Source organism: Archocentrus centrarchus, chromosome 1, assembly GCF_007364275.1.
Source record: "Archocentrus centrarchus isolate MPI-CPG fArcCen1 chromosome 1, fArcCen1, whole genome shotgun sequence".
Taxonomy (NCBI): domain Eukaryota; kingdom Metazoa; phylum Chordata; class Actinopteri; order Cichliformes; family Cichlidae; genus Archocentrus; species Archocentrus centrarchus.
The window spans coordinates 15,302,657-15,328,269 of record NC_044346.1 but is presented as its reverse complement, the minus strand read 5'-3'; the positions used below and the strand labels follow the sequence as shown (position 1 = coordinate 15,328,269).

At 40.2% G+C, this 25,613-nt stretch overlaps 1 protein-coding gene across 1 annotated transcript; it reads right to left on the bottom strand.

The window, feature by feature from the left end:
* Positions 1–632: 632 nt before the first annotated feature.
* On the bottom strand, positions 633–20,052 carry LOC115789956 (cubilin). The gene is made up of 20 exons (XM_030743597.1): positions 19,902–20,052; positions 16,523–16,653; positions 15,165–15,258; positions 13,647–13,787; positions 13,327–13,424; positions 10,673–10,799; positions 10,058–10,282; positions 9,306–9,506; positions 7,348–7,488; positions 5,683–5,928; positions 5,301–5,486; positions 3,935–4,044; positions 3,599–3,699; positions 2,850–3,127; positions 2,456–2,619; positions 2,173–2,356; positions 1,851–2,069; positions 1,295–1,429; positions 947–1,168; positions 633–838 (listed from the first exon to the last, which is right to left on the bottom strand). The coding sequence occupies exons 1-20, from the start codon at positions 20,050–20,052 to the stop codon at positions 633–635; spliced, it is 3,360 nt and encodes a 1,119-aa protein (XP_030599457.1).
* Between the last annotated feature and the right edge of the window lie 5,561 nt (positions 20,053–25,613).

Below are 25,613 nucleotides of genomic sequence, written 5' to 3'. Positions count from 1 at the left end.
TAAGGTGGCTGCTGTAGGACAAGCTGTTGTGCGAAATTCTGTTCCCCCGTGAAAATCTGTTCCCCCTGTGTCGGGAGCGCGCAGCCAGAGAGGCGGATCCGACAGTCTTGATCGCTCCTGATCAATTTCTCGGTAAAAAGTCTTTTACAGTGTTTATTCCTCTCATCAAGAACAACAGCTCCTGTGAATATGAAAACATTTGCTCTTTATTTGCCAAAGTTACACGGGGGGAACCAAATATTTCTGCCATCCAAAATATTGTGTTCCCCCTCTATGACATGGGAACAAATTAATTTACCAGCAAGTCTTTTACAGTGTCATTTTTACCGAGAAATCGATCAGAAGCGCCATGAAGACAGTTGGATCCGCCTCTCTGGCTGCAGTTCGCGCTCCAGACACAGGGGGAACAGATTTTAACGGGGGAACAAAATTTCGCACAACACCTGTGCCCACTCTTATGTATTTTCAATGGATTCATTCTAAGTTTATGATAGTGCATCAATTTGTTGGAAGACATAATTACACACCGTGAATGTGAATGTTTATGAGTACAACACTCTTTTTTTCTCTTAAGTAACCTAAAAACATGACCGACTGAACCTTTAAAGTATATTTACAGCAGTTTTTTCTTTTTACACTTTAGCACTACACTCACTGATAGTGATGTTGTCCCATGGATTACTAGGCAGAGGAGGTAAAGTTGGAATAATGCTGGTGTCAGTGGTCCAGTAACCACGGAAACCCTTCTCTTGACTGGCTCCGTTACTAAGGAAGCGGATGACGACTGTGTTGCTAGGGATGTTGATGAGCGGTGGAGGGGTAAAGCCGCAGAATTGACCTGCAGAATAGACAATAATATATTACAGCTTTTCGCTATTGTGCTTCAATTGACTTCAGACATATAAATTATACACACTATACAGAGATTTTAAGCTCAGAGACCTACCGAGTGATGCCATTGTTTCACCATTGAAGATCTCCACATAGTCCAGACAATTTCCTAACAGGTTTACAGCTTGCAGCTCAAAGTGAGTGAAGGCTACGTGAATACTTTTTGATGAAGGAATGTTGATGCGCCATGTGCACACAGTCTGGGCTTGGTAGTCATTAGGCCAGTTAGGAGAAGTAATTTCACCCTGATCACTGCTGAAACTCCCTCCACATGGAGCTGAAGTGCAGCAAGAAGAGTGAAAAGAGGCAAGGAGAAGAATTAAAAAGGATATAGAAATGAGACACTTAATATTTTTCCCCTGATGATATTCCCTTGTCCAGGAAGATCTTTCTCCTTTCTTACCCTCTGTAGGGTCCACTGCCCTCCAGGTGGCAGTGAAGCCTGTGTCCACCACCTTGTCATTAGATGAGAAGCTGATGTGAAGTGTATTCCCATCACTCACCATGTCTGCAGGAGGGATGTAACTGCAGTAGGTTCCTGAGGTAAACATGAAAATGTGGTAAAATCTCTGTCCTAACAGCTTGCATTTGTTATCAACCAAATCAACATCTCTGCTGCTTATTCATTGCGTCTTTCTGCACTTATGTGTGAGATATTTAGGGCTGAGACACCAGAGATTTTTTTTATCAGAGATTATCAGAGATTTATCACCTGCCTGTAGGTATTTTTACTTTTGAGGCTTTTTATTTTTCTAGTTTGAGCTTTTGGTTGCTGTGCAGATATTTTTTTCAGTCTGACAAATTTTAGGTTTCATCTTGATATCACAAATCATCAAACTTTAGAAAATGTAATGATTTGTTATATAATTGTGGCATAATGTCACAGATACAGTAACAATAGATTGCAGTACCTATACTGAAGTGTTTGAGCCAGATCTAGCAAGCAGATATTCACATACCTAGACTTCCTGTTTTGTCTGAGAGTCTGACTTTGTCATTTAGGCACAAATCACTCTCCTCCAGAGAGAAATTGTGGAAATGGAGATGGATCAGTTTGCCTTCAGGCACCTGGATGTTCCACTGGCAGCGGGCTCTGTTGTTGTAGCTGTCAGGGTAACCCATAGAGGACACAGTGCCACCTGTTCCAGTCAAGTCCTTTGGCCCTCCACAGCCAGATGCTACATAGGGAGGACAGAGGATGAAAACCAGCATTACACTTAGACTTTGTCACATATTGACACTGTGAGGAAGCTGAGTCAGTTTAGAGAGCTGGATTCATACTGTGCTCATTGTAGAGGTCTCTGCGGATGACATTTGTTATCCAGGGGATGTAGGCAGAGGAGCGGGTGAACACAGAGGGCTTCTTATTCATAATGCAGCCAATAGGGCCAAAGCTGGTTATACCATGAACTTCCCAAGGATCACCGACTTTGTCCTGGCAAACCAGGGGACCACCTGAATCTCCCTGTCAAAGTCACAACAGAAAACACAAATGTATGAACAATTTTTTTTTTTTTTTTAAATTATGGCCACAACAATATAGCTAGTCTTGTTGATCTTTTACCTGACAAACAGCCTTGAGCTCATCAGGCAGGGCATAACCACAGCAAATCATGGAAGTCTTGACCTGGAACCACCAGTAATCCATCCTCTTACAGGTGTCATAAGGCACCACAGGTAAGGCGACCTGGTTGAGAGCTTCTGCAGCTTTAGCATTTAGGGAATTACCTGATAAACGCACAAAACCATGTAGATTGTCACAGAAGCTTCCAATTTAACACAAGAACATTACAAAAAAAGGTATTTACACATTAAGTCCAGCAGAGGGCATGCTAACTATGCAATTCTAAGGTGGTGTGTTACTTCAAAGCAGCTCTGAAACATGAGGCTACAGTTTTTATATAAGAATAAACATGCAAAAGTGAGGCTGCTAATGAACACAACAACAAAAGCAGTACCAGTTTCATCTCCCCAGCCGGTGGCGTAGCACTTCTTCTCCCCAGGTAGGACTTCCTCCTTGGAGGGAAGGCAAGCATATGATATCTCATCAGTGGGTATCACCTCCCCGTCCAGTCTGACCAGGGCAATGTCAAACTCCACCGAGGGCACTGTGGGGTACTTGAAGCCCTCATGGCGATAGATACCAGATACACTGAAGCATCGCTCACTCGGCTCTGTGTAGGTCAGGTTGTGTTTGCCGAGGCACATGCGCCAACGCTCTAGCTCATCTGCATATCTAGGTGGGAAATGAGCAAATGAATTAATGATAATGCTCTACCAGTGCATTGTATGAAGTGAAGCTGCATCTGTTTGGACTGTGGGAATTCTAGTTTTACAAATATGTATCTATCACATATATCCTCCAAGGGCTCCACTGTGCACCAGCGGCTTTCTCTCTAAAGAACACTGGAGACCATTAGTCAAGGCATCAAGGCATGTCTAACAAGACATTGGTCTCACACTGTAATAAGCCTGAGGTAAAAGCACACGCACACACACACACACACACACACCAATAACTGCCTCCTGAGATTACACAAATGGGCTTCTAAGAAGTTTAAGAAAACTTTTGCAGGAAAAAAGTTCCATTACAAGTCCTACTCAAATGTCATTTCTTTGTAAATGAAAGCCTTAAAAAGCTTTCTTTGGAACATTTCTAGAAATACTTTTATTACATAAATGTATTGTGAGGAAACTGAGCATTTACCTTATAAAGCAGTGGGCTGCTGTAAGTACCCAGTTCTTATGAATAAGAGTACCACCACAGATATGGGCGAATCTGGGTTCAGGCTGACTGGCCGGCCAGACCTGAAACAAGCAGAAATGAAACTCACTAAACATATCATCATCATCATCATCATCGATTAAATGCGATGAACAAAATTGGCTTATGACTCAGTTTACTCTCAGAGCCATATAGTCAGTCAGTGACTTAATATAGGAAAAGGACTGAAACTGTACTGCTCACGTTCTCGTGAGGTTTTTGATGCTATTTGTTTCATTTTTATAGGAATTTTCCTCATTGACTGATGGAGATTCTCACCTGCATGGACACTTGCCAGGGCCAGGAGTGTGGTGTGGCTGGCTCTCCATTCACAATACGTGACACAACAGCAGGAGGAATGGCTGGTTTCCCACATGAGCCGGGCCAGTCTGGAAAGGCAAACACCCACATGTACAGAGTCTCTTGAGAAGTGATTTGTTTGTGCACAGTACGCTGTACACAAACAAATCTGTATTTGTGTAAATAAAGCCTGAATGGACAGGATATATCAGCAGCTAACAGATTTTTATTTTTTAAACTAATTTTCCAGTCATATCAGGGTAAAACTGCTAACACTAGTGGGCTATGGTAAAGTATGTCCTTCCGTTTCTGGCTATCACTAATACACTAATATACTGTAATGTCTTCATCTTCATTCAATTAAAATACCACGCTCCTGCAGTGGAAATTCAACGAATTGATGTCACAACAGGAGCATGCATGAAGATTCACATTTCTTAATCTAAAGGCTTTTCACCAAACTGTTCCTCTAACTCTTATCGCACATTTCCTTCCTCTGTACTCATTTAATTGCGTAAACCCATACGCAGGGCGACCCTGCGGTAGCGCCCATCTGTAAAACTGTTTTCAGCTTTTGGTTTGGCAGGGCTCTGTGCCACCTGGGGCTCGTCATCAGCTGAAGAATAAAATTAGGTGACAACCGGCAAGTAAGGAAGGAAAGTCAGCACATCAAATCACGTTGCTGGAGATGGTAAAGGGAGTGTGAAGAAGGGATAAGGAGAAAGCATGAATGGGATGAATATGGGGAAGCTGCCTGTACAGGAGCTTTGTAAAACTTATTTGGTGGTCAGTTTGATTGGTTATTGGGAGCTACTGCCCAGCTGACAGTGTGTTAATTAAGATTTTTTTTAAAAATGATACATTTATAAAATACTTATAGTTATTATAAACATGCTACAATAAACTGCAGCTCCCTGGTTTGAATCCTGGCAGTGCTGCACCGTCCCTTATAATGGCAAATGCTGATTGACTGTTTCAGTGCTTGCAGCAACGTTGAACAGCAACGTTAAATGCAATGTGCTAATTTATTGTTTTGCCACTTGGGTTTAGTGTGACAAGCTGACAACATGACATCTGATATATTATAGCCTTTTAAGGTTGTCATTGCTAATTTATTAGGAAAGAAATGCTTATTTGAACACACAGTCGACACTGTATTCTTTGGAAAGACCTTTTTTTTTGAGCCACCTAATGTTACAGGGAACAGGAGCAACACATATGAGAGTCAAGCTGGTGGACTGGAAATCTAAAACAATGTGCTACAACAGGCTTAGCAGTTCAGTTGATTCATTTTTCATAGAAACCATAGATTGATGCAGCTTTAACTATGCAGTCAATTCTCTACCTATGGGGATGCTATCCCAGGGGTTGGGCTGAACAGGTGGCTCAGTTGGAGCAGGCAGACTGGGGTTTGTTGTCCAGTAGGCCCTGAAGCCTTTAGCTTCAGTTAACAAGTCTGTATGGAAACGAATCACCAGCCTGTTGCCTGTTGTCTGGATGGAATCAGGCAGCGTAGTCCCACAAAATGGACCTGAAAGCATTGATTTAAAAAAGTTTGTCCATGGATCGAGCAACACAAATACTCTACAGTTACGTTATTGCTGTAGATACACAGTTTCATTCATTTACATTAGGCAAAGTTAAGTGAATAAGTGATTAATCATCACAAAGAATACAAATGGTTTGGGGATCAGCCGGTGATGTGACAGTTCCAAAAACCCGCTTACCGTAGTTTTGAATCAGTGCAGTAGTCAGATCATTGATGTCATAGATCATTATGTTGTCATAGCATTTGGACGTTAGAAAATCTTTGGCTTCGAGGTCAAAGTGGGTGAATGTCAGCGTGATTTTTTCCCCCAAAGGCACAACGATGTTCCACATGCACTCAGCGTTGGCCTTGTAATTCATAGGCCAGTTCTGGGACTTGATAACCCCGGTTTCCTCCTTCGAAGAAAAGCCACAACCCTGGATTTCTGAAACAGGCAGAGGAAATGAAAGAAACTGCATGAGGGACATGATTTAGATTAGTTAGTGGGTTTAGGTTAACTGGAGATTCTAAATTGCTCATAGGAGTGAATGTGAGTGTGGATGGTTGTCTGTCTCTCTGTGTTAGCCCTGCGACAGGTTGGTGACCTGTCCGAGGTATACCCTGCCTCTCGCCCTATGATAGCTGGGATTGACTAATGTTGAATTAGTATTTAATCATCCTTTTTACTTTTATTTTATTTTATTTTATTTTTTTACTTTGAAATTTTCATCGATAAATACTGTAAAAATTTTGGTCTGTCAAACTAATATGTAAAAATATTAGCTGCACCTTCAGTGCACAGCTTATATGATAATGGCTTAAACATCCATTAAAACATGTTAATTCTGTCACGTAACAAACACCAGCACAACCTGAAACACAAAAATAATCCACAGCCAAAAATACCTCAGGAATCCAAACTAAGCACCAAACTAGGAAACACAACATAATACCTTTATCAAAGAACAAAAAACACAAAACGCCGGGAAAACCGCCCAGGATCATGACAAATTCAGTATCACTTTTGACACAGCACTGAAGCTTGCTGATAACCTTTATGTATTTTAAGTAAACAGCAGGAGTTTTAGTGTTGTATTTTTACATTGTGTGATTGCTGCTTTTACTTTAGTAAAGTACTTTTTGGGGGGTCACTAATTTTTCTCTGGCCTCAAAATTGTGATTAAAGGAGATAACAGAGCTTTGATAGAGCAGACTTTACTCCACTAATTTCAAAAGGCACAAAGACAGCATTGTACATCAGCGAAGCGTCGTGCTTTGGAGCTGTTTTTCTTCAGCTGGAGCTTTAGTCAAGGTGAAGGGAATTATGAACAGCTCCCAGTACTTGCCAAAGCCTTCAGCCATCTGTTAGAAAGCTGAAGATGAAGAGGAGTTTCACCCTTCACCACAGCAATGACCAAAAGCATGCAGAAAAAGAATGGATTTACCAGAATAAAGTTTTTTAAAAGCAAAGCTAGAGCCCAGACCTGAACTCAGGTGAAAATCTGTGGGATGACCTGAGGACAACTTTGCACAGGAGACACTCATAGATGTATCATGGTGACACTCATATTTTATGCAACCAGGCTATTGTAATTTTAAAAAAAGATTAAAAGAATTTAGTTTTTCAAGTGGATTACACAGGTTATAGGTCACATTAAGAGTGTAAAAAGTTCTGAAATGATTTATCTTGGTGTTTTACATCACAAAACCCTGACATTTTAATATGTGGCAGAGGAGGGAGGGGTTTTATGGTTTGTCTAAATGAGGTGCTGTACTTCTCCAGCATTATGTGCCTCAGGTGTGGAGGTGCTCCTGTATGTGTGCATTTTGCACTCCTGTGAGTGTGCTCATCAGTTCTCAGTACCTGTGATATCCTCTGGATACACAGCCTCCCACTTGGCAGAGAATCCTCGGTCTGTGAGGCGACTGTCAGACTGGAAGGTCACAGATATTGTGTCACTGGCGCTGACCATTACTGGGGGAAGGATGTAGCCACAGAGTGTACCTGGATGAAGAAGGACAGAGGGGAAAAAAGGAGGAATGAGAGCAAGAAACAACACATTTAGGGGCACAGAGAAGAAGAGAAGACAGAGACACTGGAAGCACAATGAAGTGTAAATATGTGTGTAGTTAAAGATGCTAAATCACTTACAAGGAATGACTAGTCTGTTAATGTGTTACCTCATCTACTACTAATGAATGAAAACATAACATGTTTCAAATTAAGACTGTCTCTGTCCTGAGTTTAAGAAAAAGAAGAAGCACAAACCAGTAAAATCAGCATCCGTCATTGTCAGATACATGTGTCACATTATAGGAACACCTTCCTAGTACCAGAAGTGCAGTATTGACATGCTAGAACCATGCAGTTACTGTAGATTTGTGGGCTCCACCATCATGATGCGGATCTGTTTCACCACAAATGTGCTCAGCTGGTGACTGTGGAGGCCATTTGAGTAAAGTGAACTTGTGATGAAACCAGTCTGAGATGATATGAGCTTTGTGACACGCCATGTTATACTGCATAAAGACATTATTAGGAGATACATATACAGTGGTCATAAAGAGGCTTGTCAGCAATGATACTTAAGTGATGCTCAGCTGGTACTGAGGGAAAAAGTGTGCCAAGAGAATATTCCCCACAGCAGCAGCACACCACCGCCCTGAACTACAATTGAGGATGTAAATCTGGTGCCACCATGTGAATATCACAGCAGGAATGAACTAATCAGGCCCGGCAACAGTTGTCTTACGCTTCTGTAGCCCATTGATGAGCTTTCAGATATGCTCTTCTGCTTAACTTGATTCTAACAACTGGTTATTTTAGCGACTGTTGTCTTTCTATCACTTCATATCTGTCTGGCTATTCTTCTTTGACCTCTGCCAGCAATAAGGCATTTTCCACACAGAGAACCACTGCTCAGTAGATATTTTTTTCTTTTTCAGATCATTCTCTAACAACCCCACAGATGGCTGTGTGTGAAAATCCCAGTGGATCCGACTGCATGATGTCCAGCTACCATGGTGCATGGTGTGCAGGATATCATGTCAACATGATGCCGTTCGTCACTCTGTAGACAACGTATTTTGAACATAAGAAATGAACAATACAGACACACGATAGACACTTCATACTTAAACCAAAGGTAATCCATATGGACTAGATGTGCTGATCAGAATGTGGAGCACCTTACCTTGTAAATGTGCAAAGTTTCTATTAAAAGTGCTGTATGTCCTGAACACCTTAAATTCAAACTGATTATAGAAGGCTTCACAGCTTCCTTGTTGGGGCATAAAAAACACAGTTTTAGCTGTTTTGTCATATTTCTTATTTTCCTTTGTGTCTTTATGCACAGAAATGTATGCCTTTAGCTTAAAGTATGCTCCCCGAAAACACTCATCACCTATCAGTGAGCGTTTCATGAGACGAGCATGCCTGCATCTCAGTGCTTTAGTCCTTGAGAACTGAGCAATAGATAAAACTATATCAGCCACACTGCAGCCCCTGAAGTGAATAATGAGAGATAATTTATAGTTTGCTGTGCTCTTTGCAACCCAGCTCCTAATCAACAGATTTACTGCAGACACAGCAGAAGGGCTGCAATAAACAGAAGTCAAAGATCCCATATTCAAACACAGCGTGCAAATTGGCAGATGCATGTGTGCTTCTTGTGCTTCTGTCGTAGGTCAAACAAGCTAAAAAGCACAAAATTAGGCAAAGTGCATACAGTCTATATCCAGACTTTATATTGTGAGTCTGTGGAAAAATGATACAAGACAATATAATTAATGAGCAGGAGCAAAACAGAAGTTATGGCTCACCGAGAGTGCTGTATTGATCTGAGATGATCAGTTTGTCCTCCTTACACATTCCAGTCTCTCCTGTGATGGCCATGTCAGTGATCTGGAGCTTAACCAGGAATCCTTTGGACACAGATATCTTCCAGGAACTATATAAATGAGCAGGATATGGATTTGGGAAACCTGAGGACTGAATAACTCCTTTACGTCCATTAAGGATTACTGGATCATCAATTCCTGTTGGAAAACAATGTTTGGTAATGCTCACTTCTTGTTATGCTTGATTTGTGACATAATTGCCCCAGGAACATATTCATCATGTAGTACCTTAATTGGCAACTGGAGAAATTTGCTCTGTCTGCCAAAAGCTTTAATACAGCACATAAACACATAAAGTTCAAGTGGGGGGGATCTCATTCCCACACACAGAGCTACTGCATTCTTCCCTGTTTGGTGTATGTAACTTGATCTGAGCTGTGTCCATGCACAACAAAACTGCATGCACAATTATGCAAGTCTTATCGTCGAACTCTCATTGGCCGGGAAACAAACTACTGCAGATAATGATGTCATAGTCAGTGTGCATCTGCATTAAGTTTATAGAGTAAGAAGAGTAAAGTAAAAAAATAAAATAAAATAAAAAATCAGGGCTGTGCAGAATGTTTTGTTGTTGTTGTTGTTGCTGGAAGCAGATTCATGCTGTTATTTGCCAGTCTAAAGAAGAGGGACATTAAACAGGAAAGAATGCTTACTCAGAACTGTGGGAGGTGGACGGGTTTGTGTGGTGGGTGTGGTTGTGGTGGTGGTCATGGTCATGGTTGTGGTGGTGGTCGTGGTTGTGGTGGTGGTGGTGGTGGTGGTGCTAACAGGAGGAGGGATGGACTTGTACGTTGCACTGAATCCTTTTGAAGTCAAACTGTTGTCAGATTTGAAGCGGACAGCCATCACGTTGCTGCCGATTTCCAGCGGCGCCGGCACACTTCCCCCACATAATTTACCTGTGATGCATTATATGTATGTGAAAAAGTGATAAACATTTACAACAACAACAGCATTTCCAGTTTTGACACTGGTAGCTCCTACATGTTGCTTGAGAAATGAAGTCAGATGGCGACAGATTTAAATTCATTAAGCTTAAAATAGACTCTAGAAACTCAGTCTATTGTACAGCTTCTCAAACTTTTAATTGAGCTCATCTTTTATTCATGGCCCTACGAAGTTGACATTGTTAATACTGAACAAAGCCCACAGCCTATTCTGATGTTTTAGCACATCCTTTTCCCTCTAAATCACATATTCAGCTTTGTTATGAACGGCACTGATGAGTGAAAATATTTTGGTATGTATATAAGAACTGTGGATCTGTTTTGAGTTTGTGCCATGCTTACCTGCTAGCTGAGGGCTGGCGCTGTTGTAATCATAGACCTGAACAAAGTCTCCACAGACTTCAGGGACCAAGTCAAAAGAGGTGAACGTCAGTTGGACCCTTTCACCTTCAGGTACTGTGATTCTCCACTGATTCAACAAGCAAACACACACAAAGAGTGTGAGTGACTGCACCGGCTATGGATTTACAAGTGTTTCTTCAAAGAGGGCCTGTTATGTTCATTTCCAGCTCCATATTTTTTTATCTTGGACTCCTGAACACTAGCTTTTCCTGATTCACAGTTGACCTCCTCTGTTACAAATGTAACAGAAAGTTTTATCCTCTCCCCATTTAGGCCAACTGTCTTCTGATTGGCTGCCCCTTGCAAACAAAAGTTTTTGGTGAAAACTTTTAGCTGAAAGGGCTAAAAGTTTAGCCCTTTCAGGCTAAATGTGTTAGCCTGAAAGGGCCATGTTAAAGGACATTCACTTTCACTGACATTATGTAGACCCAAGAGTAGAAAAAAACAGTCTGAAACAGAGTTTTCAGAGGAGTCTGAAGCATGAGCTTCACTGGCCATATTTAATATGAACATCGATCATTGTAATTGTGCAAATATGATGGAAATATTGTCATGGTCCTGGGCCGGTGGCCCAGTGTTTTTTGTTATCTTTTGTATTTGTCCTCAGTTTGTTATTTCTAGTTCCTTGTGTTTCCATGTGTCAGGTCTGCGTCTTTGTTTCCACGTTTGACTTCCAGTTTTATTTTGATTGTCATTTGGCCTGTCTGTCATGTTCTGTTTTGTCGGTATGATTACTGTTTCCTGTGTCTCCCAGCTGTTCCCACTCCCCTCGTTATCCTGTGTATCTAAATCCCGTGTTTTCGCTGCCTGTTGTCGCGTCGTCGTCGTTCGCTCCCCTGCTATGTCCCTTCTGTGTTTCTCTATGGTTCCCTTTAGTCTTGGTTTTCAGTTCTGGTTATGTTCCTGGTTCCATTCTGCATTCACCCAAATAAAGACTGTTTATTCACCAACCTCGTCTGCATTGGGGTCCCCTTCCTGCCTGCCACACAGCTGATCCTTGACAAATATGATATTTACCCTTTAAAATCAGTCTGATGTACTTGCATTAATGCAGTGCACGGCCATCTGCATCAGTTTTCATGTTCTCCTTCTACTCATGGTTTTGACATAAGCTACTGTAACTCATAAATAATTCTGTCACTGACTCTGCTCCTGTTTGGACAGACGGTGATCTGTCGAGTTCAAGCACAGCCAGATGAAATCATGATGACAGCCAAATGATGCCATATGACTCCACATCCAAACCCAGCGTGTAAACACACACATCAGAATACACTCTGGTTTATTTAGATGCATTAGTCACCCCCTCATCCCCCTCATATGATCTTTTTTTAATCTTAACCAATACACTTTTGGTGAACAGATTTAATTTAGATTTGATTTTAAACAAAAAAAGCCCCTAAATGATATTTAAAATTAGGTAATGTAACCTATGTCTAAGGTAAGCTTGACAGACTTCTTTTTTAAACTAAAGGAACAAATGAATCTACGAACATCTCTAAATAATACGCTGTAGGAGGCAGTGAGAGGGCATTCTTACTATTAGCAATGTTACAGTATACTTTCTATACTTATTGCAGGGGAGAATTAGCTTAACTTAACACTGAGACTGGAATCAGTTGGAACCGCTTGCCTTGTTAAATGTGACATTTGAAGCCTCCTATTAGTCTGACTTTTTTTTTTTTCATTTTTGAGTTGTTCTGGTCTATTGCTTATCTGGTCACATCACTTTAATGGCCTAAATGAGCTACTTTTGTAACCTTGTATAAACAACTAAAGCTCTGTCCAAACAATGATGCATAAAGTTTTTATTTAAATTACCTGAATTAGTGTTTGTGCTGCTATTGGATCTGAATTCACTGTAGCTGCATTTGAAAGTCAGATACAGTCCTTTAGGAAATCACTGGTGCTTGGCTGCTTACTTATCAAGTAAGTGTTCCAGTATCTCACTAATGATGTAAACTGTCATTTTCAGATTCCTTTTTGTGTAGAGATCAAACAAAACCAGCAAACTGTTAATGAGTGAGCTTTAGATTTGTGTTTTTGAACCTTGGAGAGAGGCAAGGTGGTTTGTTTTTCTTTATGCTAATCGAGCTAATTATCTAAGTGGGTTTATTATGGCTGACCTCCCTCATATAACATGCGTATAAATGTATGCATGCAGAATAAAATCTGATATAAATATGTAAATTATAACAGCTTTAGGATATATTTCACAGTGCAATATGATGTAGTCATATCAGGGTCATTAGTGCCTCTTCAGATGTTTAATTTATTCCATTATTTTTTTATATTTGCTTATAATTTACCTGTTTTTCATTTTTAGTTGCCCTCATTTCTCCATTTTATCTCCTTGTGTTGTCAGTATTTCTGTATCTTATGTTGTTTCATTTTTATCTCGTCTTAAATGTTTATTTGTTGGTTTTTTTCCTAGCTTGTCCTGTGAAGCACTTTCTAACTTTGTTCTGAAAGGTGCTATGTAAATAAAGTTATTATTATTCAGATGTAAATTCCTACTCTTGAATAAATGTTACCATAAAGCTGTCACATCTGAACTGGTTTTTGTGTGTTTCTGTTTATATGTGTGGCAGTACCTGGTATAGTGCTCTGTTCGGGTAGTTCTGCTCTGGGAAGCCGGGAGTTGTCAGATTCCCCTCATCACCTTGGAGAAAGCCACCGGCTCCGGCTATTTCTGGCAGTGGGGATGAAGGGCACTTCATTTCCACAGATACCTCAAGGATATACACAGTGCACCCCTCCACCTACCCACCTCCATTTTGATCATCCATCTATTACCCCTTGTCTCACCCTGCACCCATCCCTACAACATTCACTTTCTAGGTCAACTGTGTGAGACAGAAATTCAACATTATGTTGAGCTTATTTCCTTTGATGAAGTGACTTATAATCTTACCCGATGTGAGCTCTGGAGCCACAGCTTTGTAATGAGCCTTGAATCCTCTGCCTGTTTGTCTGTCATTGGTGTCAAAGTAGACCGTCAGGTGGTTTGTCAGTGACACCAGTGGCTCTGGTTTCTCATAGCCACAGTATTTACCTACAAATACCGCAAAAGAAAAAAAAAATGTACAACTGATTTATTATAGCTATTGTCCAACTGGTAATAAAAAGCTCTACAACTACAATGATTACAAACAAGCACAAAAAGACCACATTGTGAATAAAAAGAGGAAAAAGCTACATGACTACAAAATGACATACAAGTAAGTCAAGAGACAAAATGTGTGTGTGTCTCTTTTGTGTGCTGTGTATAAGTGATGGAAAGCCTTTTTACATGTCGGGGAGTTGCAAACACCTATTAACTATTACTACTATCTTCACATGAGTTCTAAGACCAGTTCTATTTACTTCATACATGCTTCCCTTAGACAGTATTATTAGAAGGCGTAGCATACATTTTCATTGCTATGCAGATGATACCCAGCTTTATCTGTCCATGAAGCCAGATGACACATACCAAAAGCTAAACTGCAGGAATGTCTTAAAGACATAAAGACCTGAATTAGCTCTAATTTACTGCTTCTAAATTCAGAACATATTTCTCCCATATTGGCTTCTCTTAACAGGGATTCTGGATCTCTGTTAAATCCAGAATTGAATTTAAAATAGTTCTCCTCACATGAGAAAGGGTAGTGGCATTTTGAGGTAGTGTCTATTTCAGTGCAAGGTTAAAAGTGACAGCTTTTGATTACTGGATCAAATTATTCGATAATCAGTGCTCGTACTTATCACTGAGGGCTTTCTTTTGATATGATTGCTTATTACTTCGAATGGTTGACCCCAGGTATTTAAACTCATCTACCTTCACTATCTCTGCTCCTTGCAGCTTCACTGTTACACCCCTCTCCCTCTTATTCACACATATTTTGTCTTGCTTCTACTGACCTTCATTCCTCTTCTCTCTAGAGCATACCTCCACCTCTCCAGACTCTCTTCTACCTGCTCCCTACTTTCACTGCAGATCACAGTATTGTCTACAACCATCACGGTCCACGAAGACTCCTGTCTGACCTCATCTGTCAACCTGTCTACCTGATTTCCCAAATATAAGCTCATTCTTTAAATCTGTGCTCTAGTCTGACACCATCAAATCCAACCCTGGTTTATTTGCCTCTCAGTAACTGGGTGATTCATGATATTCTTCTTTCTAAACAAGCTCAAGATGCTTGTGAAGCAGGGACAATGCTTTAAACTCTGCTGTGTGGCTGAAAAAAAGTGTTGGAGTCAGTGCAGAGTAATGTGCAGTGGACCAGCAGGACTGTGAGTGGCTCACTAGCTGAGTCTGCCTGTGTAGAGATGAAACCCCCTTAGCCTTGAAAGGGCAGATACCCATCTGTCCAAAAACATCAACACCATCTTTTAAAAATAATTTATTTTCCTCCCCAGAAGGCTGGAATTTATGGGAGATATTTACCAATGATTCCCAGTGAGTCTTGCAGTGTGATAAAGTCTGCTGTGCAGAGCTGTGTGTCCTCCAAAGCAAACTCCTCAAACCACAAATGGATCACCTGCAACACAAACATGCAGAGGTGTTTCATCTTTCCTTTTTGAATCTGAGAAGGTGCTGCTGAAGGGATCGGCAAGAGTGAGAGCTCAGTGTGAAATCTGACTGTGTGTGTGTGTGTGTGTGTGCGTGCGCACATGTGTGAGAGTATTTATGCTTTTGTCTTTTAATGTTTGCTTATGTGTTCAAATATAGAAAAATGCAGACACGGACAGATAAGCAGCCACTGTGTCGGGCATGCAGGAGGGCAGCCATGCTGCCGGAGAAAGAAGGATCAAGGATTTATTTGATCCTGTGGGTCTGAGAAGGAAAGCTGAGGAGAATGAAGGAGACAAGGCAGCCATCTGTCCACACCGCTGCCACTGCACTCATCCCAGCTGTCCTCCAGTGCTTGGCGTCACATAAGACAGTTTCCACAACAATTATTTGACAAACTCTACAGATCAGACAGCAGACAGAAGCACTGTTAAAGAATGTGAAACAGAGGCATGAGTAAATGGTTTTGATCTGAACAGATCTTCAAAAAAATTGGAAAAAAAAAAGGAGCAAGAGTGATGATGTGACTGTGTTGAAACTGATGTTCAGAGGAAAATAATTTCTGACATTTATAGACCTGAAACACATTTTCTTTATACCATAATAACTATTATTAAAAAAACTGATAAACCCTCTTTATAGATCGCGTTACAAAACGGACAGAAATCATCACAAGTGAAGCTTTTGGAGTCTTGTAAGCTGCTGTTACCCCAAAAAGGATAGTAATAATAATCTTCTTGATTATGTACACCAGATGTCAAATTGAAAGGATTACCACTATTAAGATCATGCAAAACACTTTAGGGCAATGATAATTTATGTTGTCAGAGTTTACATTACAGCTCTCTTATTGTTTCATTTTTTCAGTGTGTGCCTTTTAAATCTAGTTTAATACTGAAATCTGAATTGTCAGCTTCTCTTAATTTTGTAACTGGCTTAACTGCATTTGTGTATGAATATCATATAAATACAGATTTTTAAAGAATTATGAATTCTTGATTTTAATCTTGCTAATTATCAGGACCTGTACGGGACTCATGCTCTTCTTTCATGTACTCAGATGTGCTCTTGTGTACTCCATATTGAAATGATCACATTGTATCTGACTGCAGTTTGGAGTTGTATTGAAATCTAATACATAAGTCTAATGTTACATTCTTGTGGATATTTAAATATTTAATATTTAAAGCCTGGCTGAAGCTTGGAAGAGCTCTAAGGATGATTCTTGTCACCTTGTCTGGGTTCACAGTGATCTGCCAAGTGCAGCTTTGGCCATTGTCATAGCTGCTGGGGTAGTTCGCGCTGGTGAAGGTGCCGGACTCTCCAGACAGCTCCTGAGGACCATCACACCCTGAGCTGGGTCCTGGAAATAAATCAAATGTTTATACTGAGCTATCCTTTTGAAAATCACAGCAACATGATCCCCGCTTGAAGAACAGCCACCCTTTATTGACTAACAAAACACTGATGTTTAAACAAAAATGACCACTTCCTGTGCAATCTGTAGCTCCTGCATTCATTTGGAGCATTCTGAGCCTCTGAGCTGACTTTGACAGTTAATTAATGTGCAAAACCTGTTACAGCAATCTTCAGTTATTCTCCCATAAAGATTTCATTTTATCCCATATATACTGTGGTACAGTATACAGGGTATTGGGCTGGATTTTGAGCTTGTCATTCATTTTCCAACACTGACTGAAGTGTGTTGACTTTTTTAAACATTACCATGTTGATTTATGATTGCAAAAACAACACAACATGAAGTCAGATGGCATCTACCATGAATTTCATATTGTTAAAAAGCACCGTAAGGGTATGTGCTTTGAAAATTGATGCCTTGGTAACAGCATTGATTACACAGTGTGTCATCCATGGTGCAGCGTGCTTGCATGTTGCTGGAAAAGCTTCTGTCACCGTGTCTGTGTGGATAGTGTGCAAAACAAAACAAAACAAAACAAAACAAAAAACAACAATAAAAAAACCCACAAATGTGGAAAATTGATTCTTTGATTACATCTCATTTGTTTACGTGATGAAGACCAAGTAATAAACAAGTCCTATAATAATTCCTGATAACCTGTCAAATATGCAACACACTTTTTTTGAAAGTTATTTTTCAGAAGGGTAGCAAAGACTGATGGGTGGTAATATAGGAATCAGTTTGTTTCCTATAATTATCACCACTTTATCCCTCTCATGCAACAAACAATTCAGAGTTAATTTTCCAAAGACAAAACAAGTCAGCTGAAATGTGTCTGCTTTCACGAAGCAGCTATTTCCATCTGTAGAAATATGTTTTGGTTTTTATGCTTAAGGCCAGAATACATAATGAGTTTGCTAAAGTGGAGCACTAAAAAAATAGAGATGGTATCTGTGTATGTTATTATGGTAAGGACTGCTGAAGTGGTAATGATACAGACAATAAGATTATGAAATGTACTGGTACAGTACAGGAGTTAGACATAAAACCCACAGTCATTTGACAATACTCCTGATTGTGCACCTTTTCTTGTGTGTGTGTGTGTGTGTGTGTGTGTGTGTGTGTGTGTGTGTGTGTGTGTGTGTGTGTGTGTGTGTGTGTGTGTGTGTGTGTGTGTGTCTTAATTTCTTACGGATCAGGAGATACAGTGGGGGGAATAATGTATTTGATCCCTGCTGAATTTGTAAGTTTGCTCACATACAAAGAAAAGAAAAGAAAAGTCTCTAATTTTTATGGTAGTTTCATTTTAATGGCGAGAAACCTAATATCAACCAAAAATCCAGAAAAACCTCATTACATAAAAGTTTTAAGTTATTTGCATGTTGGTGAGAAGGTAACAACTGTTCGTGCGATTATATCAGAAATGGATGAAATATAAAATTTTCAGTCTGGAGCTGCATACAAGATCTTTCCTCATGGGATGAGGATGATCATGAGAATGGTGAAGGATCATCCCAAACCTACACAGGTGGAGCTTGTTAATGATCTGAAGGCACCACAGTCACCAAGAACACCACTGACAACACACTACACTGTAATGGACTGAAATCTTGCAGCACCCGCAAGGTCCCACTGCTCAAGGAGGCACATGGACAGGTCTGTTTTATGTTTGCCAGTGAACATCTAGATGATTCAGAGAAGGCTTGGAGAAAGTGCTGCAGTCAGATGAAACCAAAATCAAGCTCTTTGGCATCAGCTCCACCTGCTGTGTTTGGAGGAAGAGAAATGCTGAGTATGACCCAAAGAGCACCGTCCCCACAGACAAACATGGAGGTAGAAACATTATGCTTTGGAGCTTCACCACATCGAGGGGCCAATGGAAGGGGCCATGTACCAGAAAATCTTGAATGAGAACCTTCGTCCTTTCTTGACTTCTCTTTCCTTGACTCTGTATGCCCTGTTCCTAAATCTTTCAACCAGTCTATGAGTCTAAGAGTGCACTGTACTTTGCACTAAATGCTGATCTCAGCAATGCTAACATGCTCTCAATGGTAATTCTGAAACGCTGATGGTTAATGTTCACCACATATATTCCAGTGTTCGCATTTTAGTACAGGTGAGGCTAATGGGGGGAAAATTAGTTCTTAAGGTATTTGTTTAAAAAGAATAGACAAACACTTGAATGGCTACAAAAATCAGGTGCCATAACAATGCATATTGATTCATTTATTTCAATACATACTATAGATATTTTAGACTCTTTGGGTATTTTAGCTCAGTAAGGATCACACACTGTCTTTCATTCATTCTGTCATGCATCTGTATGTTGTTTTTATTCAAATCACTGCTAGGTGAACAATTACCGGCCAGTGCTTTACCGGTAATAAAAATATCTTTTTATGCATCAGCAACATCTGCAAAATTTCCAGGAGGTTTTCTAGGAACAACTATAAGATATGGTTCCTAACTCATGGTCAGCACACTAAACTTGTGACAATGAAAGGAATGCTGGATACCATACCATACCATACCATACCATACCATACCATACCATACCATACCATACCATACCATACCATACCATACCATTTTATTTAGGGAGTAGGGAGTAAAAGTATGTTTTTAAACGAGATTTAAAGGGAACTTGCCGGATGTATAACAGCAAATCATTCCATAATTTTGGAACCATAACTGCAAAAGCTCTGAGTCACCTCTAAGTTTGCATCACATCTTTGGAACAAGTAAAAGCATCTGGTCTGCTGACCAGAGGGAACGAGATGGGACATAGTTGCAGCACTTCAGACAGATAAAATGGGGCGCGACCATTAAGAGACTTAAAAAATAAATAAATAAAAGGATTTTTAAAAAGGATTCATAAATGAACTGGAAGCTAAAATTGGAGTGATCTTCTCTCACTTGCTTGCACCAGATAAAAATCGAGCAGCAGCATTTTGCACCAGCTGTAGGAGAGCAATGGAGGCCTGGCTAATTCAGAATTCATCATATGTAAAGAATATGTTTTCAACAAAGGATTATTTTATTTGAGAAAAATTACAACAATAAACATAATCAAGTATATAAGAGTTTTGAGAAAAGCCTCAAGCACAATATCACATCAAGTTTTAAAGTACCTCAGAGAAATGCTGGTATTAAAACAGAACTCAATGTGCTTCCCAGGAATAAAAACTCACCTTCTGTATTAGTGGAAGAGCCACCTTTGTCAATGAAGTAGATGACCACAAGGCCGATGCAGGTGCCGGTCATCGCTACAAAGACAAATATCAGATACATTTCCAGGGTGCTCAGACCCCTGGAACGACCACGTCCCTTCTCCACATCCATTTTCCTCACAGTGCAGCAGACGGTGCCTCATCCAACAATTCACCCCCTTATTACCCACACATGGAGGACCATATCTAAACTTTAACAGCACAGGTGGACCTTGAGCTCACTCAGATCACTCAGATATGGCATTGCAGCATGCCATCCTGAGCTCTGTAGATATGGTAGAGCCATAAATCTGTATCATATAATATATGATCTTAACAGAAAGTTAATGAGTAAAGGCAGCTGCAGCCCCAATCAACAGGGGATTGGGATATTTTTTTAAAAAAGAACCGATATAATTGATAAAAGGCAAAACATCTGACAAAAACAAACATATTCACGTGCGTGCGAGTGTTATTTTATTTCAGCTGCTCACTTCAATCTAGCAAAAACTAGGGTCCTCTCACGCAGCAAATTCATTATCTTGCATATTTTATTTATAGCTCTTTCATGAACATCACTCAGCATGTAATTCACTGATGGTCAACAGATTTTAATCAGCAATAAACCTTGAAGCAGAGGATAGCAGAGCTGTATAGCTACCATGTTGGATACTGCTGAGGCTGTGCTGGACTCCGTTTGCTGCACATTTGCTAAATGCTCACCTCACCACATTAGCGCATTTTGCGGTAACATGCACCATGTTCGCTCTCTTGGTTTGGCGTTAGCATGCATGTGCCAATTAACAGTAAACAAAGCACAACTGAGGGTGATAGAAATGTCCTTTGTTCTGAATGTTAGTTTTAATTTGGGGAACACATCAAAATTTAGATAATTTATTCTCTAAGGACCTGAACAGTGCCATCCAAACAGTGTTCAAATCCACAGTTGTCTCTTATTTCTTGTCTCTCATGATCGGTGACAGATTTCAGGAAAGAATTGGAGTCATAGTCAATGTTTTTTTCTACAGGAAGCTATTAAAAAGTATCATAAATGGATCTATCATTTTTATTTTAAACTTCCATTTTAATCCACTTAATAGTTGTTAAGATATTTCACCCATGGTGGCACTAAAAAAGTCAGGAATTCATCAAAATTTAAAACATTTGTCCATTAAATAAAATTGATATTATCACAGTTCTGGTAGAAGTAATGCCACAGCTAGAGGCCTGATAAATGCATGAGATGAATTGGGCTTACAACACTGAGTGTCGGGGAAACGATTGAATTTTTGCTTGATCCAGGCAAAAATTGAAATTCTTCTAAATCGCAACTGTTTTGTCTGTCCAGCCTTGCTTTCACGGACCTGAACTGCTCGAGGTAACGCAGACAAGGGGATTAACGTCCTTTGTAGAGCTGCAGACAGCGCACAGTGACACGCTCCATGCAGTAACAAAAGCACCGAGGTTAGAGGTAATGAGTTTCACAATGGGGATCTTCATTTTGAGCTGAATCTCCATACAAAGACACTTGATTGGGTTTTTTATCAGAATCATCTCCTAAATTCACTCTGACCATATTTGAATCTGAAGCGGCAATCTGTCCATTGGGCCCCTTTAACACTTCATTTTCTCTCAAGATAAGGACTTTCCTTCTATTTTACAAAAGGCGACGATGTGACAAAAGCTGCTGTTTCTGGGGATGCAGAAGAAAATGGAAAAAAAAATCATTCTTTAGGCAGAATGATGATTTTGCTGCGGTGTCAGAAACTTATTAGTGATGAAACAGTCAGTAAATAATGATATTGTGCATGTATGATTCCTGCAGGAGTGTCAACCTGCCTGTCTCTCGATCTATCGCTATCTCTAACACCCCCCACCCCCTGTACCCCCCACTCTCTGTGTTTAAGCTTTATCTGTATTTGTTTTGGATCTTCTTGTTCCACCAAGGGACCAATGATTTATGGGCGCATCTGTCAGCCAATAATGAAGCCAGGAAAGGTGACCTTTGTGTATATGATTTAGTGTGTGTGGATGCATTTTCTTTTTCTTTCTGCACATACAGTATATGCACTGTCAGAAAGGTTAGCAGCGCGTGAGCTTGTGAGCTGAATAGCAAGCAATCAATGATGAGGTCTAAAATGCATCCAAATATATGTGTGTGTTGCAGAGAAGACAGGAACAAGCTGACAGCTGAAGGACAGGGTGCAGCCAAAGAACAGCGAAGTTTAAAGGAGGAGCATACTGCTACAAAAACACGAATTGTTCGATAACACATGCAGGCCAACACTGCACCCGCAGATAAATGTAGGCCACATATTCCACTGGGAACTGGTCTGCCATCGGGAGGACAAGCCTCACTTCCAGTTATCTGGCTAATACAATATGAGGATAAATAAGGGAGGGGAAGACCATTTTATAGAAAACATTCTGAGGAGAGGAAGCCAGCAGAAGCTTTAATTACCACACTGTTACTGGCTTATATGCTTCATTATGATATCATCGCCGCAGTGAGAAAGGGAGTGAGAGAAATGAGGAGCTGGAGTTGAAGGGGTGGGCACAATGAGAAAGGAAGGCACAAAGATGAAAGTCAATGGTGAAAAACTGAATGGAAACGGCTGAAAACTGAAATATTCAAAGACACTTTCTAGGAAGAATTGAAGCAAAATAGGGTCATAAGGACTGTAGGTGTATATAATCAAACCAGAGTGTAAAAAAATATAAATACACTTAAATGTGTGAATAATCAAGCAACAGAATAGATCATTTTGAAATCTCTGCGTGGATCTGTAACGGTGCATGATATTTTGTGAACTAATGAAAAAGATTTGCATGAATAATTTCTGATGTGTGTGAGTACATAAAGAAGATTTGCACAAGGGTTTGTGGTCGCAAAGAATTACAGTTGCACATTGACTTTTGTTGCCTTTACATTTGTGTATGGAAAAAATCAATCTCAAGTTTACAGTTGCAAGTAAAACTAAGTACAAGTATAAATGCAAATAAGTACACTTGAGCCGTACTTGCAGGTTTACTTTGTAGCTGTGAACCTGAGGTTCACACTTACTTCTTTTCACCCACAGATATTTGAGAGACTACACACACTCACTAATGGTACTTCACAGTTGGAGTATTTCTGACATCATTGCAAGGATATTGTCTCCATACAAAGGAAAAGAGATTCATTTGTCATAAATTCTCTGTGATCAACAACCACCACTAATTACCCACTCCACAATCTCTAAATATGATCTGTAAATATTATTAACACTCATCCCCAAGATAAAAGTGCATCTAATGTCCCACAAATGATCTGTGAGAGGATATATTTTATCCCTGTGATGGTCTGGATAATTGTAATGGCTTCTTTCAAGGCGCTGTTGCATCCTATAAGAGTTTCTATATGAAATGGAGAAGCTTGTGTGTTTATGAAGCAAACTGGGTCACTGCAAGCAGATCTCAAATCCCAATACCACTGCAACTTATCTTGGACTTCAATTATAGCTCCAAAATGATGATGCTGCTGCTGCTGCTACTGCTGCTGCCCTCAATTTCTCCCAGAATCCGAGGATGCTGTTGCACATGGCGGTGTTTACACTTTGAAATGATTAAAAAACACACACGTCTTCAGTGGCATCCAAATAGGACTAAGTCGGGCACGATAGTGTCTAATCTTCTCTACTCGAGAACATCTAATTTGGTATTTCAAAGTGCCTTCAAACATTAAGATTTCTAGACTGCTATTAATTATCCAAGTGTAGCAAAACAGAGCAGCTGAAAGTTAATTACTTTATGCACAACTAATTTCTATAAATGTGTACATTCTCTTTGGCATCAAACAAAAAATGATTTGCTTTTTTATAACTAACAAACTGACAAATATTTCACTGCACACTGAAATGCCTTTTTTTTTCTTTAAGCAGTCTCAGCTCTTCAGCTCAGCCACAGTAGTGGCACCATTAGTTTCAGCATCTCAGCATGAATCAGGCTAGACCCTAGGGCTGTAACAGAGGGACTCCTTCTTCTCATGGACTACCAGGCTTTAATTTTAGTTTATGACACAGCTTGGGAGTCTCCTTGTTAAGTGGTAACACTTGAGAGATTAATTTTTTGCTCTCAAGCTGTGCTGTCACCTTAATCATCATTGTTTTTACCAGTACCTTATTAGAGGTTGTGCAATTTGTAAAATATTAACTGACTTTGCACATCATGATACACATTATGGCAGATACACACTCACCAGCTACATTATTACACCTGTTCACACAAATATCTAATCAGCCGATCACACGGTGGAAGCTCGATGCATTTAGGCATGCAGACATTTCAAGACAACCTGCTGAAGTTCAAACCGAGCATCAGAATGGGGATGAAAGGTGATTTAAGGAGAATGGCCAGACTGCTTTGAGTTGACAGGAAGGCAACATAACTCAAATAACCACTCATTACAACCAAGGTATGCAGAAGAGCATCTCTGAACACGTCGAACCTTGAAGCACATGGGCTGCAGCAGCAGAAGACCACACCCGATGCCACTCTCCAGGAAACAGAAGCTACAATTCACACAGGCTCACCAAAATTGGACAATAGAAGATTTCTGCTGTAACATTCGGATGGTAGGGTCAGAATTTGACGAAATGAAAGCGGGCAGCATGGTGGAGCGGTGGTTAGCACTGCTGCCTCACAGTTGGAATAACATCTAGAAGGCCTGGGTTCGATTCCACCTTGGCCCAGGTCTCTTTGTCGCTGTGTGGAGTTTGCATGTTCTCTTCGTATCTGTGTGGGATTCCTCTGGGTACTCTAGTTTCCTCCCACAGTCCAAAGACATGCAGTTACTGGGGTTAGGTTAATTGGCAACTCTAAATTGCCCATAGGTGTGAGTAAGAGTGTGGATGGTTGTTTGTCCCTTTGTGTTGGCCCTGTGACAGGCTGCCTCTCGCCCTACATTGGCTGGGATAGGCTCCAGCCCCCCCGTGACCCTGAACAGGATAAGCGGAAGAGAATGGATGGATGGACAAAATAAAAGCATGGATCCAGCCTTGCCACTAGAGCACCTTTGGTATGTGATGGAACACAAGCAATATCTGCAGCCACTGTGTGATGCTGTCATGTCAATATGGATCAAAATCCCTGATGAATGTTTCCATCATATTGTTGAATCTGTGCCATGAAGAATTAAGGCAGCTCTGAAGACAAAAGGGGGTCCAACCCAGTACTGGCAAGGTGTACCTAATAAAGTGGCTGGTGAGTGTACATAGCAACACAGGTCTAGAAAAGATGAGATGCCACTGAATGTAAGTGACAGATATTGCCAGTATAAGCAACCTATTCCTTTGGGTTGAGTCATCAGCTGTTGATGAAAAACTATAGATCTTTTTTTTTTTATTATACTGAGGGACACAGCATCTTGTTGCCACAGTCACAAGTATATGAAATGTGTATTAATTAGCACTGAATGAAACAGTAAATTTCTGACCTTTTTTAAAAACTTAGTTCATTAGGAAGCACACAGTTAAATTTATATATATAACAGTCCTGGCCGATGTGAGGCATCTGGTGCTCTAGCTTTAGGTCCTTTTTTTCAGACATCGAAGCTGTCAGGAGTCCTAATTTCCCAGCAGTAAACAGAGCTTGAGTGTTGATTATATTTATTATTTGGCATTTATTAACTAAATTAACTTTTTTTTTTTTTTTTAA